The sequence below is a fragment of the Canis lupus genome, chromosome 9 (assembly GCF_048164855.1).
Source record: "Canis lupus baileyi chromosome 9, mCanLup2.hap1, whole genome shotgun sequence".
Classification (NCBI taxonomy): Eukaryota; Metazoa; Chordata; class Mammalia; order Carnivora; family Canidae; genus Canis; species Canis lupus.
The window spans coordinates 13,339,542-13,355,462 of NC_132846.1; the positions used below are offsets into that span (position 1 = coordinate 13,339,542).

A 15,921-nucleotide genomic window follows, 5' to 3' on the forward strand; every position below is an offset into this window, starting at 1 on the left:
AAATTGGCCAACATTTTAGTCTTGTTTTTTTTTCTCTCTAAACAGTGTGTTGTAGTCACAGCCTAAGAATTAAACATAAAAACCAAAACAAAACCACCCACACCCTATTTATCTGAAAGGAACAAACAGATAAGAACAATAATAACCGTGTAGGCTCTTAATATATACCTTGTTAAGAATGAAAAGACACACAATCCTCTCAACTAATATGTACTTTGTAAAGGGCGCTATGTGACGTTTGGCTTTTCGAGCACAGCCCAGCATGTTGGCAAGGCTCTCCTTGTACACTTGGGTACCTCAGGGGCATGCCGCAGATTGCGTGTTCTTAAAATTCAGCCTGAAGTTGGAAATCCAAATCTATGTCACAGAAAAGCCCAGGTGTTGGAAAACTTGGCTTGTTTACAGCATTTTTCACCTCCTCTTTACTATGAATATGCTTTGGAGGTTTTAAAATTGTAAGTTTTTATTAATGGGAGATCCTTATCATAAAGGAGGGATACGCGTATACTTTGCACTAAGGCAAAGATAAGGCAAAAACTCCTTCCAGAGGCACACAACTCACATGTTCTGTCAATTCTGACAGCCAAAAGGCAAACACCAGACAGCTAAAACAATGCCAGAAAAATGAGGCCACATGTTATTAGGCGGGGGAAAAAAGTCCTTTACGAGACATGGCATGTGGTTCTGTCATTGTCATCCAAGTCGGTTTTCCATGTGCTAGAATGTAGAAAATGCCACCATTTTACTGTGGTTGGGTTTTACAACTTTATTGAAGTCATGATCCTTCTTTGCTTTGTTTTCTTTAAGTTCTATATAATACTATAGGGATCAGAAAAATAAATTATTTTATTTATAAATCTTTTCCTAAGTTTTTTGTTTAATTAGTTTCTCAGCAATTCTGAATTTAGTTACTTTCTTGAAACTCTGGGGGAAAACTTCCAGGGAAACAAAATAGTGACTAAGAAAGGAAAAATAACTAATTTTCCTATTCAGTCTGTTGTGTATATAGAATGACAATTTCTATATGTCTGCATATAAAGCAACAGTCAAGACAAAATAATTTTTCAACGGTAGTAGATTTTTTTCTAGTTACTTCCAGTAAAATATTCAGAGTTGGGTGGGAAGGTACCTTTTTTCTACAGTGGATGCCTGACAGATAGGAGTAACGATTTACACAATAATTACCTTATGTAAGAAAAACTTAACTTGAAGCAAGACATTTGACTATTGCCACTATAGCTTCTGTACTACCAACACTGAGGTTACTACACCTAAGAGTTATTTAGTAATTATAACAATATCAACTTTTTAAAAATTTATTGGTACAAACATACAGCTTCTTAATCTAAATAGCATGCAGTGGGGCAGGCTCTCTAGTGACACTGAGATTGTAGAAAGGGGAGAAAGCAGTGCTCATATGTCATAGTATCCTTTCTTCTGTGGAATTCCTCCCTACAGTCTCACGATCACCCTGTTTATGGAACCCTCTACGTTCTTTGGCTTCCATGGTCTCTCCATGTCTATTCTCCTTTCAAGACTGATTCTAGAGGATGAGAAAGGTGGTAAATAGCCCGGTAGGACATGGCTCCCATTTTTAACAGCAATTTTACTCTGGAGCTGGGATTCCTTCAGGCTACTCTCTGGCACATCTGACGCTCATTTCCTCACCTAACCAGCCTCTAGGATCTGCTCTCTCAAAGGTTACAGATGACTTTCTTCTTGCTAATTCAGTGGCTTTCCCTTACCTCTCATTCTTCTTCTCTTTTCTGCTCTTATAACACTCTTAACCACCCACTACTTTAAATGTCCCCTTCTCTCGGTTCCCAGAATATTATTATACCAGTCCTACTTGGATTTTTCTGCGGTTTGTTCCCTCTGCTGGCTGCTCTCCCCTCCTATGAAAGTGCGCATTAAAGCTCTGTCCCATCTGCCTCTGTTTCTTACTGTTCCCTCTTCTTGCAATGTTCCCCTCCCCCCATACTTTTTCTGAATTCCTTTCTCTTCAAAGAAGCCTATACACCCTTCAAAATAATAGACAATATCAATGTGACTAAACTCAAGGCAGGAGAGTCTATAGGGTGAAAAGAGGCAAGACATAACTGTGAGACATACCGTCATCTAAAAGGCAGCTGAAATGGATTTTATGAGGAGGCTTAGCATCAAAGTAATCAAAAGAGGAGGAAATTTCAAGAAAAATGGAGTCAAATACTACAGAAGAATCAAGTAAAATAAGGTCAAAGGAGATCGGGCTATCCCAGCAGATAAGGGCTCTATTAATCCCACTCCTCTCTCCTCAAAAGAGACTGTCACATCAAAATGAATGAAGTTGAGCAAAGAGAAGTACTATAAACAGGCTGCTCTTTTCTTCAGCATTTCTGAGAATGATGAGCATGTGCACAGACAAAACAAAGCAGTCTATAACAAAAACTACCTTTATTAATCATATAGGCACAGAGATATAAATGAATTCAGAAATACTCTCTTTTGTAACATTTTTATAAGCAAGTTTCTTGACACAGTGATGAAGTCCTGTTATGTATGTTGGTCTTACAGGCTTTGAAACTCAACAGGACTGAAGACTCTTATTAGCTTGTTTGTTTTATTTTATTTTATTTTTTAAAGATTTTGTTTATGAGAGAGAGAGAGAGAGAGAGAGAGAGAGAACAAGCAGAGGGAAGGGCAGAGGGAGAGGGAGAAACAAACTCCAACACAGGACTCAACCCCAGGATCCCTGGATGATGACCTGAGCTGAAGGCAGATACTTAAGCAACTGAGCCACCCAGGTGCCCCTGTTTTGTTTTGTTTTGTTTTGTTTTGTTTTGTTTTAATTGAGGTGAAATTAACATAATGTAAAGTTAATCATTTTAAAGTGAATAATTCACTGACATTGAGTACATTCACATGTTGTGTAACCATCTCTTCTATCTAGTTCCAAAACATTTTCTTTGCCCCAAAGGAAACCCCACAAATGTTAAGCAATTGCTTCCCTCCTCTCTTCCCCTTAGCCCCTGGTGACCACCAATTTTTATTCTGTCTTTATGAATTTGTCGAGTCTGGAATTTTATATAAATGAAGCCATACAATATGTAACTTTCTCTCTCTTTTTTTTTAAAGAATTTATTTATTTATTCACGAGACACACACACACACACAGAGAGAGAGAGAGAGAGAGAGATGAGGCTGAGACGCAGGCAGAGGGAGAAGCAGGCTCCATGCAGGGAGCCCGATGTGGGACCTGATTCCGGGACCCTAGGATCACGCCCTGGGCTGAAGGTGGCACTAAACCGCTGAGCCACTAGGGCTGCCCTATATGACTTTTTCTATAGGTGATGGTTTTCATGAGCATAATGTTTCTGAGGACACTAGCTTTTTCAATTGAGAGGTAGCACCAACTAGAAAGTCAGGAATTCTCTAGGTGGTTTCATCATGGCAGAATTTAACCTCAGGACCATTCCCCAGATCTCCTCAATGGTTCATAAGACCACATCCAAGTCTTTCTGCGTGCAGTTCACTCAGTAAATTTTTTTGAGAACCTGGTTTTTGCCAGGCTCTAGTGGCGACAAGACAGACTGCCCTCATGGAGTTTATATATGGGAGGAAAACCCCTAATTCTTAATATTGGACTCTTTTTGTCCCTGGTTCCTATTGAAAACTAAGGCAATTTTTGCTATTAGAAAACTTACTTTAAAACAACATCTAATGGATTTTTCATCTTCAACAATTCCAGAAATGTTCTGTAGAGTCAAGACTAGGAAATATGTCCATGTCAGTACTCATTTTAGTGAGATTTGTGAGATGACTGGGTTTTACTTGTATGTTTTGAGTTTCTGATCAGCTTTGTTATTGAAAAAAGAGCATTCGCTAGAACAGTTTTTGATCATTAGTGTGAGATAGACTTTCAAAGCATTTTCTGAGCTGAGACAAGTTACTTTAACATTATTGTCAATCTGATAGATAGTGAGCAGGATTTGATTGCTCTCATGTGTCAGTTGTGATAGAATTTCACAGACAATGGACCTGCCTTTTTGAAAAAAAATTATTTTCAGGAAATAGAAAGTGCTTGAGTTATGGGCCTTGCTGAGGGCTGGGCAGGTGTCTTTTCTCATCTGGTTATTCCTGAGGGATAAGCCCAGTCAGGACATACAAAGACAAACCCACACCCCATTTACAGTGCGATGGGAGCGAGTAAGGGGTCTAATTGATATTTATTTCATTAAATTCCATGCATGTGGAATGTACTAAAGAGATTAGTCAACCAACCACCAGTCTTCATGCAAACAGAGTTATGGTTATTTAATTGTCAGCCATAATCTCCTGTCCCACTTCAGCAAAAGGAATCTATGCTAATAGCTGATCATTGGCGTCCACAGTGTGCCAACCCTCTACCCCCCCCATAGGACTTGACATACATTTTCTCATTTGAAGCTCCCAACGTTCCTTAAGGTGGACCCAATATGCTGTGATTATCCTGATATACAAATGATGGAACTGAGGCCTGTTAAATAGCTGAACTAAGTAACTACATAACTGTTAAATAACTTGCCCTGGACTACAGAGCTAACATGGAGAGGGGGAATCCAGGGTTAACACTCAGATCTATTTGAGTTTCTACTCTAAATCCCAAAATGATTTATAAACAGTGAACACTTTTGCTTTTCTTCCTGTTTCTTTTTTCATCTATATTTTTTTCACTAACTCTGAATCTATTCTCTGCCCAGAAAGAGGCAGATTACTAAAAACTGAGTTCTCTTAAAAGCTATCCCTTACATTTTCTGAGAACTAGTGATTTGTTGTGGTTGTTGATGTTGTTTTTGTTTTTTTTTTTTAAATAAAATTTCCACCCCACTCAAATTTAGGGAAACAATTTTGCATCTAATCCTCAGATACTGTGATTTGGGGGGTGGGTGGATGCAAGGGAAAATAATTGCATCAGAAAAGCAGAGAAAATATATGAAAGTTGGAATTTCCCCTTGTTTAATTTGATCCACCCCCATCTCGATATATTATTTCTCCCTCCTGTCCAACACCTCAAAATTCCATGTGGTCTACATTTTGCTCCAGAGTAAATACACAGATCTTTATTCAATTACATTTAATGATGTTTCTGTTTTTGTCATTTTTATTTATTTGTATATTTTTGTTATATTCCACTTTTCAATAGATAAATCTCTATTCCTAGGACTTTGCAAGTGGTATTGCTTAATAAACTCCTGGGTCTGGAATAAATAGGAGGAACACAAATTACAAGTCCTTCTCATGGTTTTGCCCATGTAGAGCACCAGAAGTTTGACTGGAACATTCAGTTCATGCTAATCTTTTTGACATTCTTTAGATTGTCAAAAGATGCAACTTTTTAAAGGAAACTAAAGGGATCTAGAGGTAGCTATATCGTATCTCTGTTGGGTTGTTTCATAGTGTCAAGTTTCCTCACCCCACACTTTAGCTGGTAATATGTTTCTCATTGCTTATCAAAATCCACTTTGTAACCTAAAATTTTAAGAAAATCCTAGAAATGCAGTCCTGGGAGACCTAATTCAATTAAAGCCATATAAGTACAGAAGGAAGTTATTTCCAATATATGTTACTTGCTACAATTGGATCATCATCACCATCTTTTCTCCATCCTCTTTTACTTTCTCTGTAGATATTGTGCTGAAATAAATAACCTGCTTCCAAGAATAAAAAACAAAAAACCAAAAATGCAGCACCAATTAATTCTACTTGTTTCTTGAGCAGATCTTGCAGGGGTGTGTGTATGTGTGTGTAATTATTTATATAGAGCTTTAGGTTTAGGGCAAATTCTGCACCAATGAAGTAAGTTTATGAATGAAAGACCCGCACACAAATTAATTTAATTCAGAATTATCTTTGGAATTGCATCTTTCTATTGGAACCTCATGGACTACTCACTATCGTTTTGATTTCAGTCAAATATTCTTAGATTTTGCCTAAATCCATTTTTGATTTATCACCTTATCAAAGACAGGAACATTTGTGCCTTTTAAAAAGTACCAGACAGTTCCTCTAGAAAAGCAACAACAACAAATGGTTAATTAGCTTGAGCATTACTGGCTGCTGAGCTATCATCAAAGAGAGCATTCGACCAAATAATTTTCCTGCCAGTTACATCATTCTATACATATATCATTTTTTTCAAAGATAACTTTTTAGTTATATAAATATCCCAATGCCCTTCCCTTCCACTTGGAAACTTTCTGTACTTTCTTGCCCCCAGGGGATGTTTTATGTTTGAGGCTAAATCCTGAGGAAATGGAGATTTTATTGAAAATATTGACAGAATTTAATCCACAACAGAAGGGAGTGAATGAAAGCAGAACAAATAGCACTTCCTTAATATGTAAAATTTAAAGCCCAAAGTGAATGATTTTCTAAAGGATCTTGTCAGATATTCTCAGGAATTGACATATAAATAATTCCAGCAATTACAATAAATTAAGGGATGTATGGGAAGAGAGAGTTAAGGAGGGGAAAGGACAGAATTACATTCAAAAGTTTAATCTTTTCCTACGGAAAATTTCTACTCCAGCTACTAATAGAGCAGAGGATTTGTTCTTTTAGGTGCTGCTGTTTTATACTTTCTGAGGCTTGCATTTGTAAAGCCACAAAGATAGCATTTGGTCAGAAAACGACTATGTCATGAAAGACAAGTCCAAGTTACAGGTGTCACTTGGGCTAAGCTCCTGACACACACCCAGATGGCCCAATTCCTGCATCTCGTGTGAGCCCCCGGGTTTGGGACTCTCATAGAAAATCTGTGCTTAATGTTTAAGTCAACCAGAGAGTTACAAAGAGAGCTTCTTTGAAAGACTAGTTCAATTATTTATTAGCACTCTCAGAGTACAATGTCAGGCAAGATAGTATTTGAAATTAATATACTATTTGATTAGACTGATTGATTGTTTCTACAGCTGAAGATTTTAACATTCATTAGCCATACTAAGCGGTCATTAGTACTTCCTTTATCAGCAAGCAAAGAATAAACAGAAATTCTAATAAAAATTCATCACAGCGAATGTACTCCATACCTAAGTGAGTATGATGACTGCCAGTGTTCTAGATTAACTGCTGTAACTTTGGCAGCATGAAAGATTTCTGTCATAAAATTTAAAAATATCCCTTAATTAATGTTTACTTTGTAACTGGACTCTTTTAAACTTAAGTAGGCTATGCAGATAATCTCTTACATATCCAGTATAATAAAGTGCTAATGGGTGTTTTACACTTAATGAGGTTGTGTTGTATCCTTCAGCTACTCATTCCAAGAAGGACTGAAGCTTTCTTAGGAAAGTTTTGTGAATGTGTTGCTGGTGAGGCCTTTTTCTCCACTACTGAGGAATAAAATCATCATGGCCTATTTTTCAACCAGACTGTTAAAATATTTCTGAGTTCTTGTGTAAATATGCTGACCTATTACACTGTGTGACATCTCTTTCTGCCTAGTATATCATGAATCCCTTATGGTTTTTAGGACAAATTGAGAAGAAGGTAGGCAGAGAGAACCCTTTATGAATTGACTCAAAGCCACTCTAAAGCAATGCTGCATGTATTAAGAATTATAGTGACCTTACATTGACTACTCCCTCAGCCCTTTACAAGCCTTAGCTTAGTAGTATTTAGAATTATCTCAAAAGATGGATAGTGCTAGCCCACTTGAACAAGAAATGCAAAGAGATAGGTACTCAGAAAGGTTAAGCAACTTGCTCACGGCCACACACCTGGTAGGCAGCAAAGTCAGCATTTCATTTGCTCTGCATAGTTCTAGAGCCATGCTTATCTGCTTGACTACTCTGCATAAACATAAGCTGAGCTGCAAAGTTCTATTTGAGTTTCTATCTATAGGTGAGCCTGCCAGGGCCTGCATATCCCTAAACCAAGTTAAAACCAGGACATCCAAGGAAAGCTCAAGGATCCCAACCATGCTGGCACAGTGCAGTGTAAGAGAATCAGGGCTAAGTCAAACTTGAGTCAGGAAAGTCTTTAGATAGTTGTTATTCTAGGGCTTGCTGGTGGGCCGGAGGGGAGGGTTCCTGCTTATATTGAACAGGACCAGGTCTGACAATAGTAAGACAAGTTAACAAGATCAAAGTAGAATGTCTGTCATAGAAAGAGACTGGGGAAGAGAGAGAGACTAAGAGAACTGAGGCCCAAGACTCAGGGTCCAGTAAGATGTAAGTGAAGAGACCAGTCAAGTGTTGTTTAACTTGGGTCTCTTTGGGAGCAGAGCCAAATTCTGAAACGGAAGGCAGAAGAAAGGATAGACAAGCAAGGGTCTCTGACCATGAATGGCTCTACAGGTGGCTATGAGTCTCTTCTGCTTCCCTAAGGCAAGGCTGCTTCAAGTGGGAACCCCAGGAATAGAGGCAAGAAGGGGTCTGCCATTGTGGCTGAAGATAATATTCCACTGTGGACTGCAGCACTAAGAGTATCAGAGTGAATGTGCCTTGATGATGTCACAGGCTGTACTCTTTTTGCCTTCATTTACCTGATAGTTTTATCTTCACCCAGTCCTAGGTTTAAAATGTAGAAGAATCAATAGGAAATGGTTAATTCCAAAAATTACAATGTGGCTGTAATAATTTTACATTTTAATCTATGTTATTGCCTTCAGTGACAAATTACTATCGATAGAAAAACCTATTTCAATAATCTTGGGTATTATTCCAGAGGAGAAAAGAGCTGATAATTATGCTATCTTTCAAATCCATGCTTGGGGCAAATTTCTTTCCTGACTCTTCCAAGAGATTTTGAATGGATAAAGTGTTCATGTTTGTGTTCCCTAATTCTTTTTCTTTTTTCTTTTTTGTCCTACACAGGAGACTTTGAATGTGATCGATCCTGGCTTGATGGAGCTGAATGGTATGAGTGAGGATGCCCTGGAATGGGATGAAACTGACATAAGTAACAAGTTAATTAGTTTGAATGAAGAATCAAATGACCTTGATCAAGAACCCCAGCCTGTCATGCCTTCCTTAAAGCTAGAAGAGATAGGTAGTGAAGACCCTGGTTATGAAGAAGAGGCAGGTGATCACGGGGGATCTCAGTATGCCTCAAGTATCACCGCCCCCTCCAGTCCACACATTTACCAAGTGTACAGCCTCCACAATGTTGAACTCTATGAGGACAACCACATGCCATTTCTGAAAAACAGTCCAAAGTTCACCAACGTGACACAGCCTAGTGTTTTAACTAAGAGTCTCAGTAAAGACTCTTCATTTTCATCTACTAAATCTTTGCCGGACCTCGTAGGAGGTTCCAATTTGGTGAAGCCCTGCCCATGCCATGGAGGAGACATGAGCCAGAATTCAGGCAGTGAGAGTGGAATTGTGAGTGAAGGAGACACTGAAACCACTACCAACTCTGAAATGTGCTTGCTCAATGTGGTAGATGGGTCCCCAAGTAACCCTGAAACTGAACATCTGGACCCACAAATGGGAGATGCAGTTAACATGTTAAAGCAAAAATTTAAAGATGAGGAGGAACGCATTAAGCTTCCAAATAGCTCTCAGTCATCCATTTCACCAGTGGGTTGTGTAAATGGAAAAGTTGGAGATTTAAACAGTATTACCAAATATACCCCTGATTGTTTGGGAGAAGAATTACAAGGAAAACATGATGTGTTTACATTTTATGATTACTCGTACCTCCAAGGCTCAAAACTCAAATTACCAATGATAATGAAACAGTCACAAAGTGAAAAAGCACATGTGGAGGATCCCCTGCTTCATGGTTTTTATTTTGATAAAAAGTCCTGCAAATCTAAACATCAGGCTACAGAGTTACAACCAGATGCACCTCCCCATGAAAGGATTTTGGCAAGTGCATCCCATGAAATGGATCGGAATTCATATAAAAGTGGTGATGTAGAGAAAACATTTGCTAGCATGCAGAATGGCAGACAACTCTCCATTTTATCACACAGTTCATCTATTGAGTCCCTTTCTCCAGGGGGTGATTTATTTGGATTGGGCATCCTTAAAAATGGCACTGACAGCCTCCAGCGAAGCACTTCTTTAGAAAGTTGGTTGACATCCTATAAAAGCAATGAGGATCTTTTTAGCTGTCACAGCTCTGGGGACATAAGTGTGAGCAGTGGCTCAGTTGGGGAACTGAGTAAAAGGACACTAGATCTCCTGAATCGTTTGGAGAATATCCAGAGCCCTTCAGAGCAAAAGATAAAGCGAAGTGTTTCTGATATTACTCTCCAAAGCAGTTCCCAAAAGATGTCCTTTACTGGCCAGCTCTCATTGGATATAGCATCTTCTATCAATGAAGACTCGCCAGCATCTCTTACAGAACTTAGCAGTAGTGATGAGCTCTCTCTTTGCTCAGAGGATATTGTATTACACAAGAACAAGATCCCAGAATCAAATGCATCATTCAGGAAGCGCCTGACTCGTTCGGTGGCTGATGAAAGCGACGTCAATGTCAGCATGATTGTTAATGTCTCTTGCACCTCTGCTTGCACTGATGATGAAGATGACAGTGACCTCCTTTCTAGCTCTACCCTCACCTTGACAGAAGAAGAGCTATGCATCAAAGATGAGGATGATGACTCCAGTATTGCAACAGACGATGAAATTTATGAAGAATGCAACTTGATGTCAGGGCTGGACTATATAAAGAATGAACTGCAGACCTGGATCAGACCAAAGTTTTCCTTGACAAAAGATAAAAGAAGGTGTAATCTCAGTGATGAAATAAAGGGCAGTAAGGATGTAAGTAGTAGTGAAATGACCAATCCCTCGGATACCCTGAACATTGAGGCTCTACTGAACAGCTCCATAAAATGTCTCTCTGAAAGTAATGGAAATGGTAAGAATTTATCCCACACCCATGAGTTAGGGACAAAGGGTGAAAATAAGAAAAATATTTTCAAAGTTAATAAAGATCCATATGTGGCTGACATGGAAAATGGCAATATTGAAAGCACTCCAGAAAGACAGAAAGACAAACAGAATGGGATTCCAAAGGAATCAGAAACTCTTAGTTCAAGCAGGAAGAAGAATTCAGACACTGAGCATTGTAAGTGTAAAGCACTTATGGACAGCTCAGATGATTCCAATACTGCTGGAAATGAATTTGTTCCCCAAACTCTTAGACATCGCCCAAAGAAATGCCACAAGCACCACCATTTTGAAAATGCAACTGCTGCTTCTGCTCCCACTGAGAAGTCTTATCCAGAACTGCCTTCAGAAGCCAGAGTTATCAATAGACAGGATTCTGACGTATTGAAATCTTCATCGAATGATGCACCAAGGGTGGCTGGAAAATCTGCTCACTGCTGCTTCACACTTGAACAAAATGAAACAGAGGAGAATGTCTCTGTCGGTGACAACATTTCCTGTTGTGACTGTGAGCCAGATGTTTTCCATCAAAAAGATGCTGAGGATTGTTCAGTACACAACTTTGTTAAGGAAATCATCGACATGGCTTCAACGGCCCTAAAAAGTAAATCTCAACCTGAAAATGAGGCAGCTGCTCCTACCTCATTAACTCAGATCAAGGAGAAGGTGTTGGAACATTCTCACCGGCCCATCCAGCTGAGAAAGGGGGACTTTTATTCCTACTTATCTCTCTCATCTCATGACAGTGATTGTGGGGAGGTCACCAGTTACGTAGAAGAGAAGAGCAACACTCCAGTGCCACCAGACATTACCGACTCTGGCTTAGAAGACAAGGAAGACCCCGAATGCTTCTTTGAGGCCTGTGTTGAGGACGACCCCGATGGAGATGGGCCTTGCCTCTCCAGCACCCCTCCAGATGAACCCACTCTTTCAGATGAAGCTGCTACGCCACCGCAAGCAGCAGCTGGCTCTCCTACCTTCAGTGATACTTCTCTCTTAGCTGATGAGGTAGACATGGTGGCGCTTTCAAATCCTCCCCACCAGAAAGAATCTGATGTTGGAAAGGAAGCAGATGGTTTACCCCCAGCTCCTATCTGTGGGGAGAGCTCAGAGTTAACTGCTTCGAGGCTGGGCAGTAAAAGGGAAAGTTCAGAAAACACAGGTGAATCAGGAATGCCCGAAGAACGTAATGCTGCTCCGGCCAAATCTGGAGTTCCAGGACTCTCCTCAAAGGCAAAGCAGCCAAAAGACAAGGCTGTGTTACATCCCAACCCCAAAACTTTAACCTGTGAAGAAAATCTTCTAAATCTTCATGAAGAACAACATAAAAATATGCATAGGTAGAATGCAACCCTCTCCACGCATGAAAATCATCTCATTGAAAGGTATGTATACTCCTATTTTAATATATAACTTTAATATATTTTTAAACGTATATTTAATATAAATCTATATATACTTAAAATACGAGCCTGAGTCAACAATGCCACCCACGATAGGAGGAAAAACTAGTCAGAATGACTGGTCATGGCAGATATTTATCTGAATAAGACATTTAGGTGGAAGAACATTCCCTGGAATGCAAGTAACTGTGAAGCTAAAGTGAGAGGAAATAGTCACAATCGACATTTCTAGTGACATTATCTTTCCTACATCCTTCTGGCAAGAAGGATACAAAATTTCAGGAAGTGGCTGAATAATGGAGGACCTCACATTCTTCCTTCCACCAAGGGAAGAAAAGAAGGTTCTCCCAATTGCAGTCACACCCTCTGATCAAAATGCGTGTGCAGTGATAGTGCTCCGCACTTGAGTTTCCTGCACGCAGAGCTGCCCTCTCCCTTCGGTGCCTGGAAATGAACAATGATTAGGTTAAAGGCTGCATCTTCTGATCTGGGCCTCCCTTTTATGCTTCTGTCTGATGTAACTATCATCACATTTGCTTCCCCAGTGGAAGGCTGTGCTGTCACAGCTCCTAATCATGGCCAAGTCTAAGGATTCAAACAGGAGGAGAAAGTTGATGTTCAAGAGGAGGCTCTTATTTATCCACATACAGCCTGAGAACAGGCCCAGAAAGCAAATGCAGAGAGAATACATGACAAGTTAATGGCGTTTTGATAAAAACAGAATTTCTGAATTTTGCCTGAAGGTGACAGGCTGATTTCCATCAAAATTTTTAAGAAAGTCATTCCACTCTTCATATTTAATAAGACAGCTATTGATTGATAATTCTGAGATGATGATACAGCTCGAAAAATGACACAAAAATTCTGTTATTTTCTGTGTCTAAGCCCCTGTGATGAATATACTTTCTCAATCAAGTCTAAAGAAGAAAATTTGAGCTTTTGAATGTGAGAGCTGTATTTCACCAAAGTGTGAGGTGCCGAATGCCATCTCCACCCCCCCACTCCAGAAGCTTAATGCCGTAACCTAAACTCGTGCTATAGGAAATGAATTACAGAAGCAATCTACCCTAATTTGTTAACTTATTCAAATAACAGTTATTATACTTAACTATGCTAAAGATTATCTTTTTTGTGGCAGATTGTTTATTTTTTGATGAGCCTAATTACTGATTTTCTAAAAGTAATTTACATTTATTACAAATACATCTTTTAAAATGTGACAGATAAATGTTGTTCCCATAATGTATTATGAAAAAAGTTACTATTTAAAAACACATTATTTAATTTGAAAGATGAATGGCAAACATCATTATTTTTTTTCCTGCAACACCTGTGCCCTAAGCTCATTAAAATGTGTGATTCTGTGTAGAGCTGCTAGAAATGGGGAGGGGGGTTCTATACCATATATATACCCTAAAAATAAACTCAGTATGCAAAATCGAGGGAAGACATCCTACTTACTAATATAGCTCAACTAATTTTCTGTTTCAGACTCAATTTACAATTGGCCGCAAGTGAGAACAAAAGTAGGAGAGAGAGAAATGTATTTTCTGTGAAACATGTCCACCCCATAATCACATTCTCCATCAGTATGCAGTGAAACTGACCATTAAGGGAGAATAACTGCAATCCCATAAGCTGCTTCTAAAGAAGTTCTATTAGTACCAATTGTACAGCTGGCTCTGCCAACCTGCCACTAGAAGGGCTGGTGGAGGGGGCTGATTTTTGTTTTCTGCAAAGGGATGAAGGCTTGGAAGCAACACTGCTCTGAGCATGATATCATGTGACTGTGACCCTTACTCAAGTCACCAGTCAGTCTGATATCCGGAGCCCGAGAAGCGCTGGCACAGAAGAAGCATCCAGGGTCACAACTCTTCCCTTTTAGATACTCCGGGAGTATCTTCTGTCCTTTACATAGATAGAGAAGGGAAATGTAAATGATAAGCAGCTCCATCTTTGCACCCGGGGAAGTGAGTATGAAGTGAACATGCTGTTGGATCTGTGCAGCCCTCACATTTTACAGGCACGACAATATAAAACTATCAGCGAGCCCACCTGCCGGTCAGCAGTATTTCATTGAGCCCCAGAGATGGGGTTCCTGGCCCTATCTCAGGCAATGGGAGAAGCAGCCAGATTTTACTTCTGCAGAACTCACATTGCACCCAAGTGACTTTTTATCAGCCAAGGGCCACTTAAATAACCATATTTACTGGTCCTAGTCAATTTTTTCAGTATCATGCAGATCAAATATCTGGATGCCTAAATTTTTCACCAGTCGTTACCATTGGGTACCTGGGTATAAATATTTACATTTTGTTAAAATATTATTGACCATGACAAGTTATTTAATCTCAAAATGTTGGCATGCCTTTGGTGTTAAAAATCAGGAATACCGTAGTAGAATTATTTGGTAAATATGAAACCTCAAGTCCATAAAAGATTAACTGTTGTCATTGTTCTTTCTACAAGATTCAAGTAGGGCGGGAAAAGCTCTACTTTTTAAAGCTGTTTCAAAACTATCAGTTGGGGTGCTCTATCTAGATAATAAAATACACCATATTCAGTTTGCTGGGCTTTTTTTCCCCCAGAAATAAGTTCTCAAATGATGAAGTTATGTCATCTGGAAGAGCTACAACTTAGCACAGAAACAGTCTGCAACACTAACAAGAATTCTTTTCAAAAATTTTTTGAGGTTTTTTTCACTTACTGTTCTAATTAAAAACCCACTGAAACTGTTGAAGTTTTAGACATGGTCAAACACAGGATGCATTTCCACTGATTTCTAGGCACACTGCTGTGCTTTTCACTATTTTCATTTATGTGTCATGTTTCTACAAAAATAGAGAGGTCAGTTATAGCAAATCACATCAAAGGAAAGGTAACTGGATAGATCCAGATATTTCTGCCTAATTTGGAGGAAGCACATAATGTATGTCTGGAGTGCCTCCTAGGACCTGCCTAAGAGATGTACTTTGCACTAATCTTTTTGCTGTATTCTGACAGTTATTTCTTCATAATCCTCATCATAAGCCTCTGATCTTTGGTGATGATTTAACCGTAAACTTCAGGCTGGATAAATCCTGTGGTATAAAAATTTAACTCAACACATGCAGCCAGGGTGTTTTTTTTTTTTTTTTTCCTTTTGGTTTACTCTGGTTTTCAGTTTTGTTTTACTGTGTATGGTGTGTGTGTGTGTGTGTGTGTGTGTGTATTGGAGGGGCTGTATTTACTTAGGATGCATATATTTCCTTCAGAACTTTTTAGCTCCATTGTTTTTCCTGTTTTATTGGTCTGCAAATGTAATTGTTGGTAGCTCATAGAGTTTAGATTTTCAACAATTACTTGTATTTATGCATGCTCAAGTATACACTTACACAGTAAAATTGCTGCCAGTCAGTTATCACAAACTGAGAAAACTTTAAGAGCAAACATTTCTCATGTATACAACAGAAATTCTTATTCTGTTAGTTGGATTGACACTAAGTATTTAATATGATCCAAAGCTGGCCAAGCAGGTTTAGGAAACTACTTTTGGTGATAGTGTATTAATTTTTCACTAAACGATACAAGCATGATCTTATCAAATTTACCTTCAAAATCACTTTTAAAGTGGATGTGAAGGTTCTGATGGATGTGAAATGTTTTTAATTATC

General features: G+C 38.9%; 1 protein-coding gene across 11 annotated transcripts in view; it reads left to right on the forward strand.

Annotated features, from left to right (window-relative positions):
- AKAP6 (A-kinase anchoring protein 6) overlaps positions 1 to 15,921 on the forward strand; it is a 568,763-nt gene that overhangs the window by 548,264 nt on the left and 4,578 nt on the right. For all 11 annotated transcript variants that reach the window (XM_072838209.1, XM_072838213.1, XM_072838216.1 and 8 more), the window contains one exon: positions 8,835 to 12,250. In XM_072838209.1, the coding sequence (XP_072694310.1) occupies positions 8,835 to 12,209 (3,375 nt within the window). In that variant the 3' untranslated portion in view covers positions 12,210 to 12,250. The remainder of the gene's footprint in view (positions 1 to 8,834; positions 12,251 to 15,921) is intronic.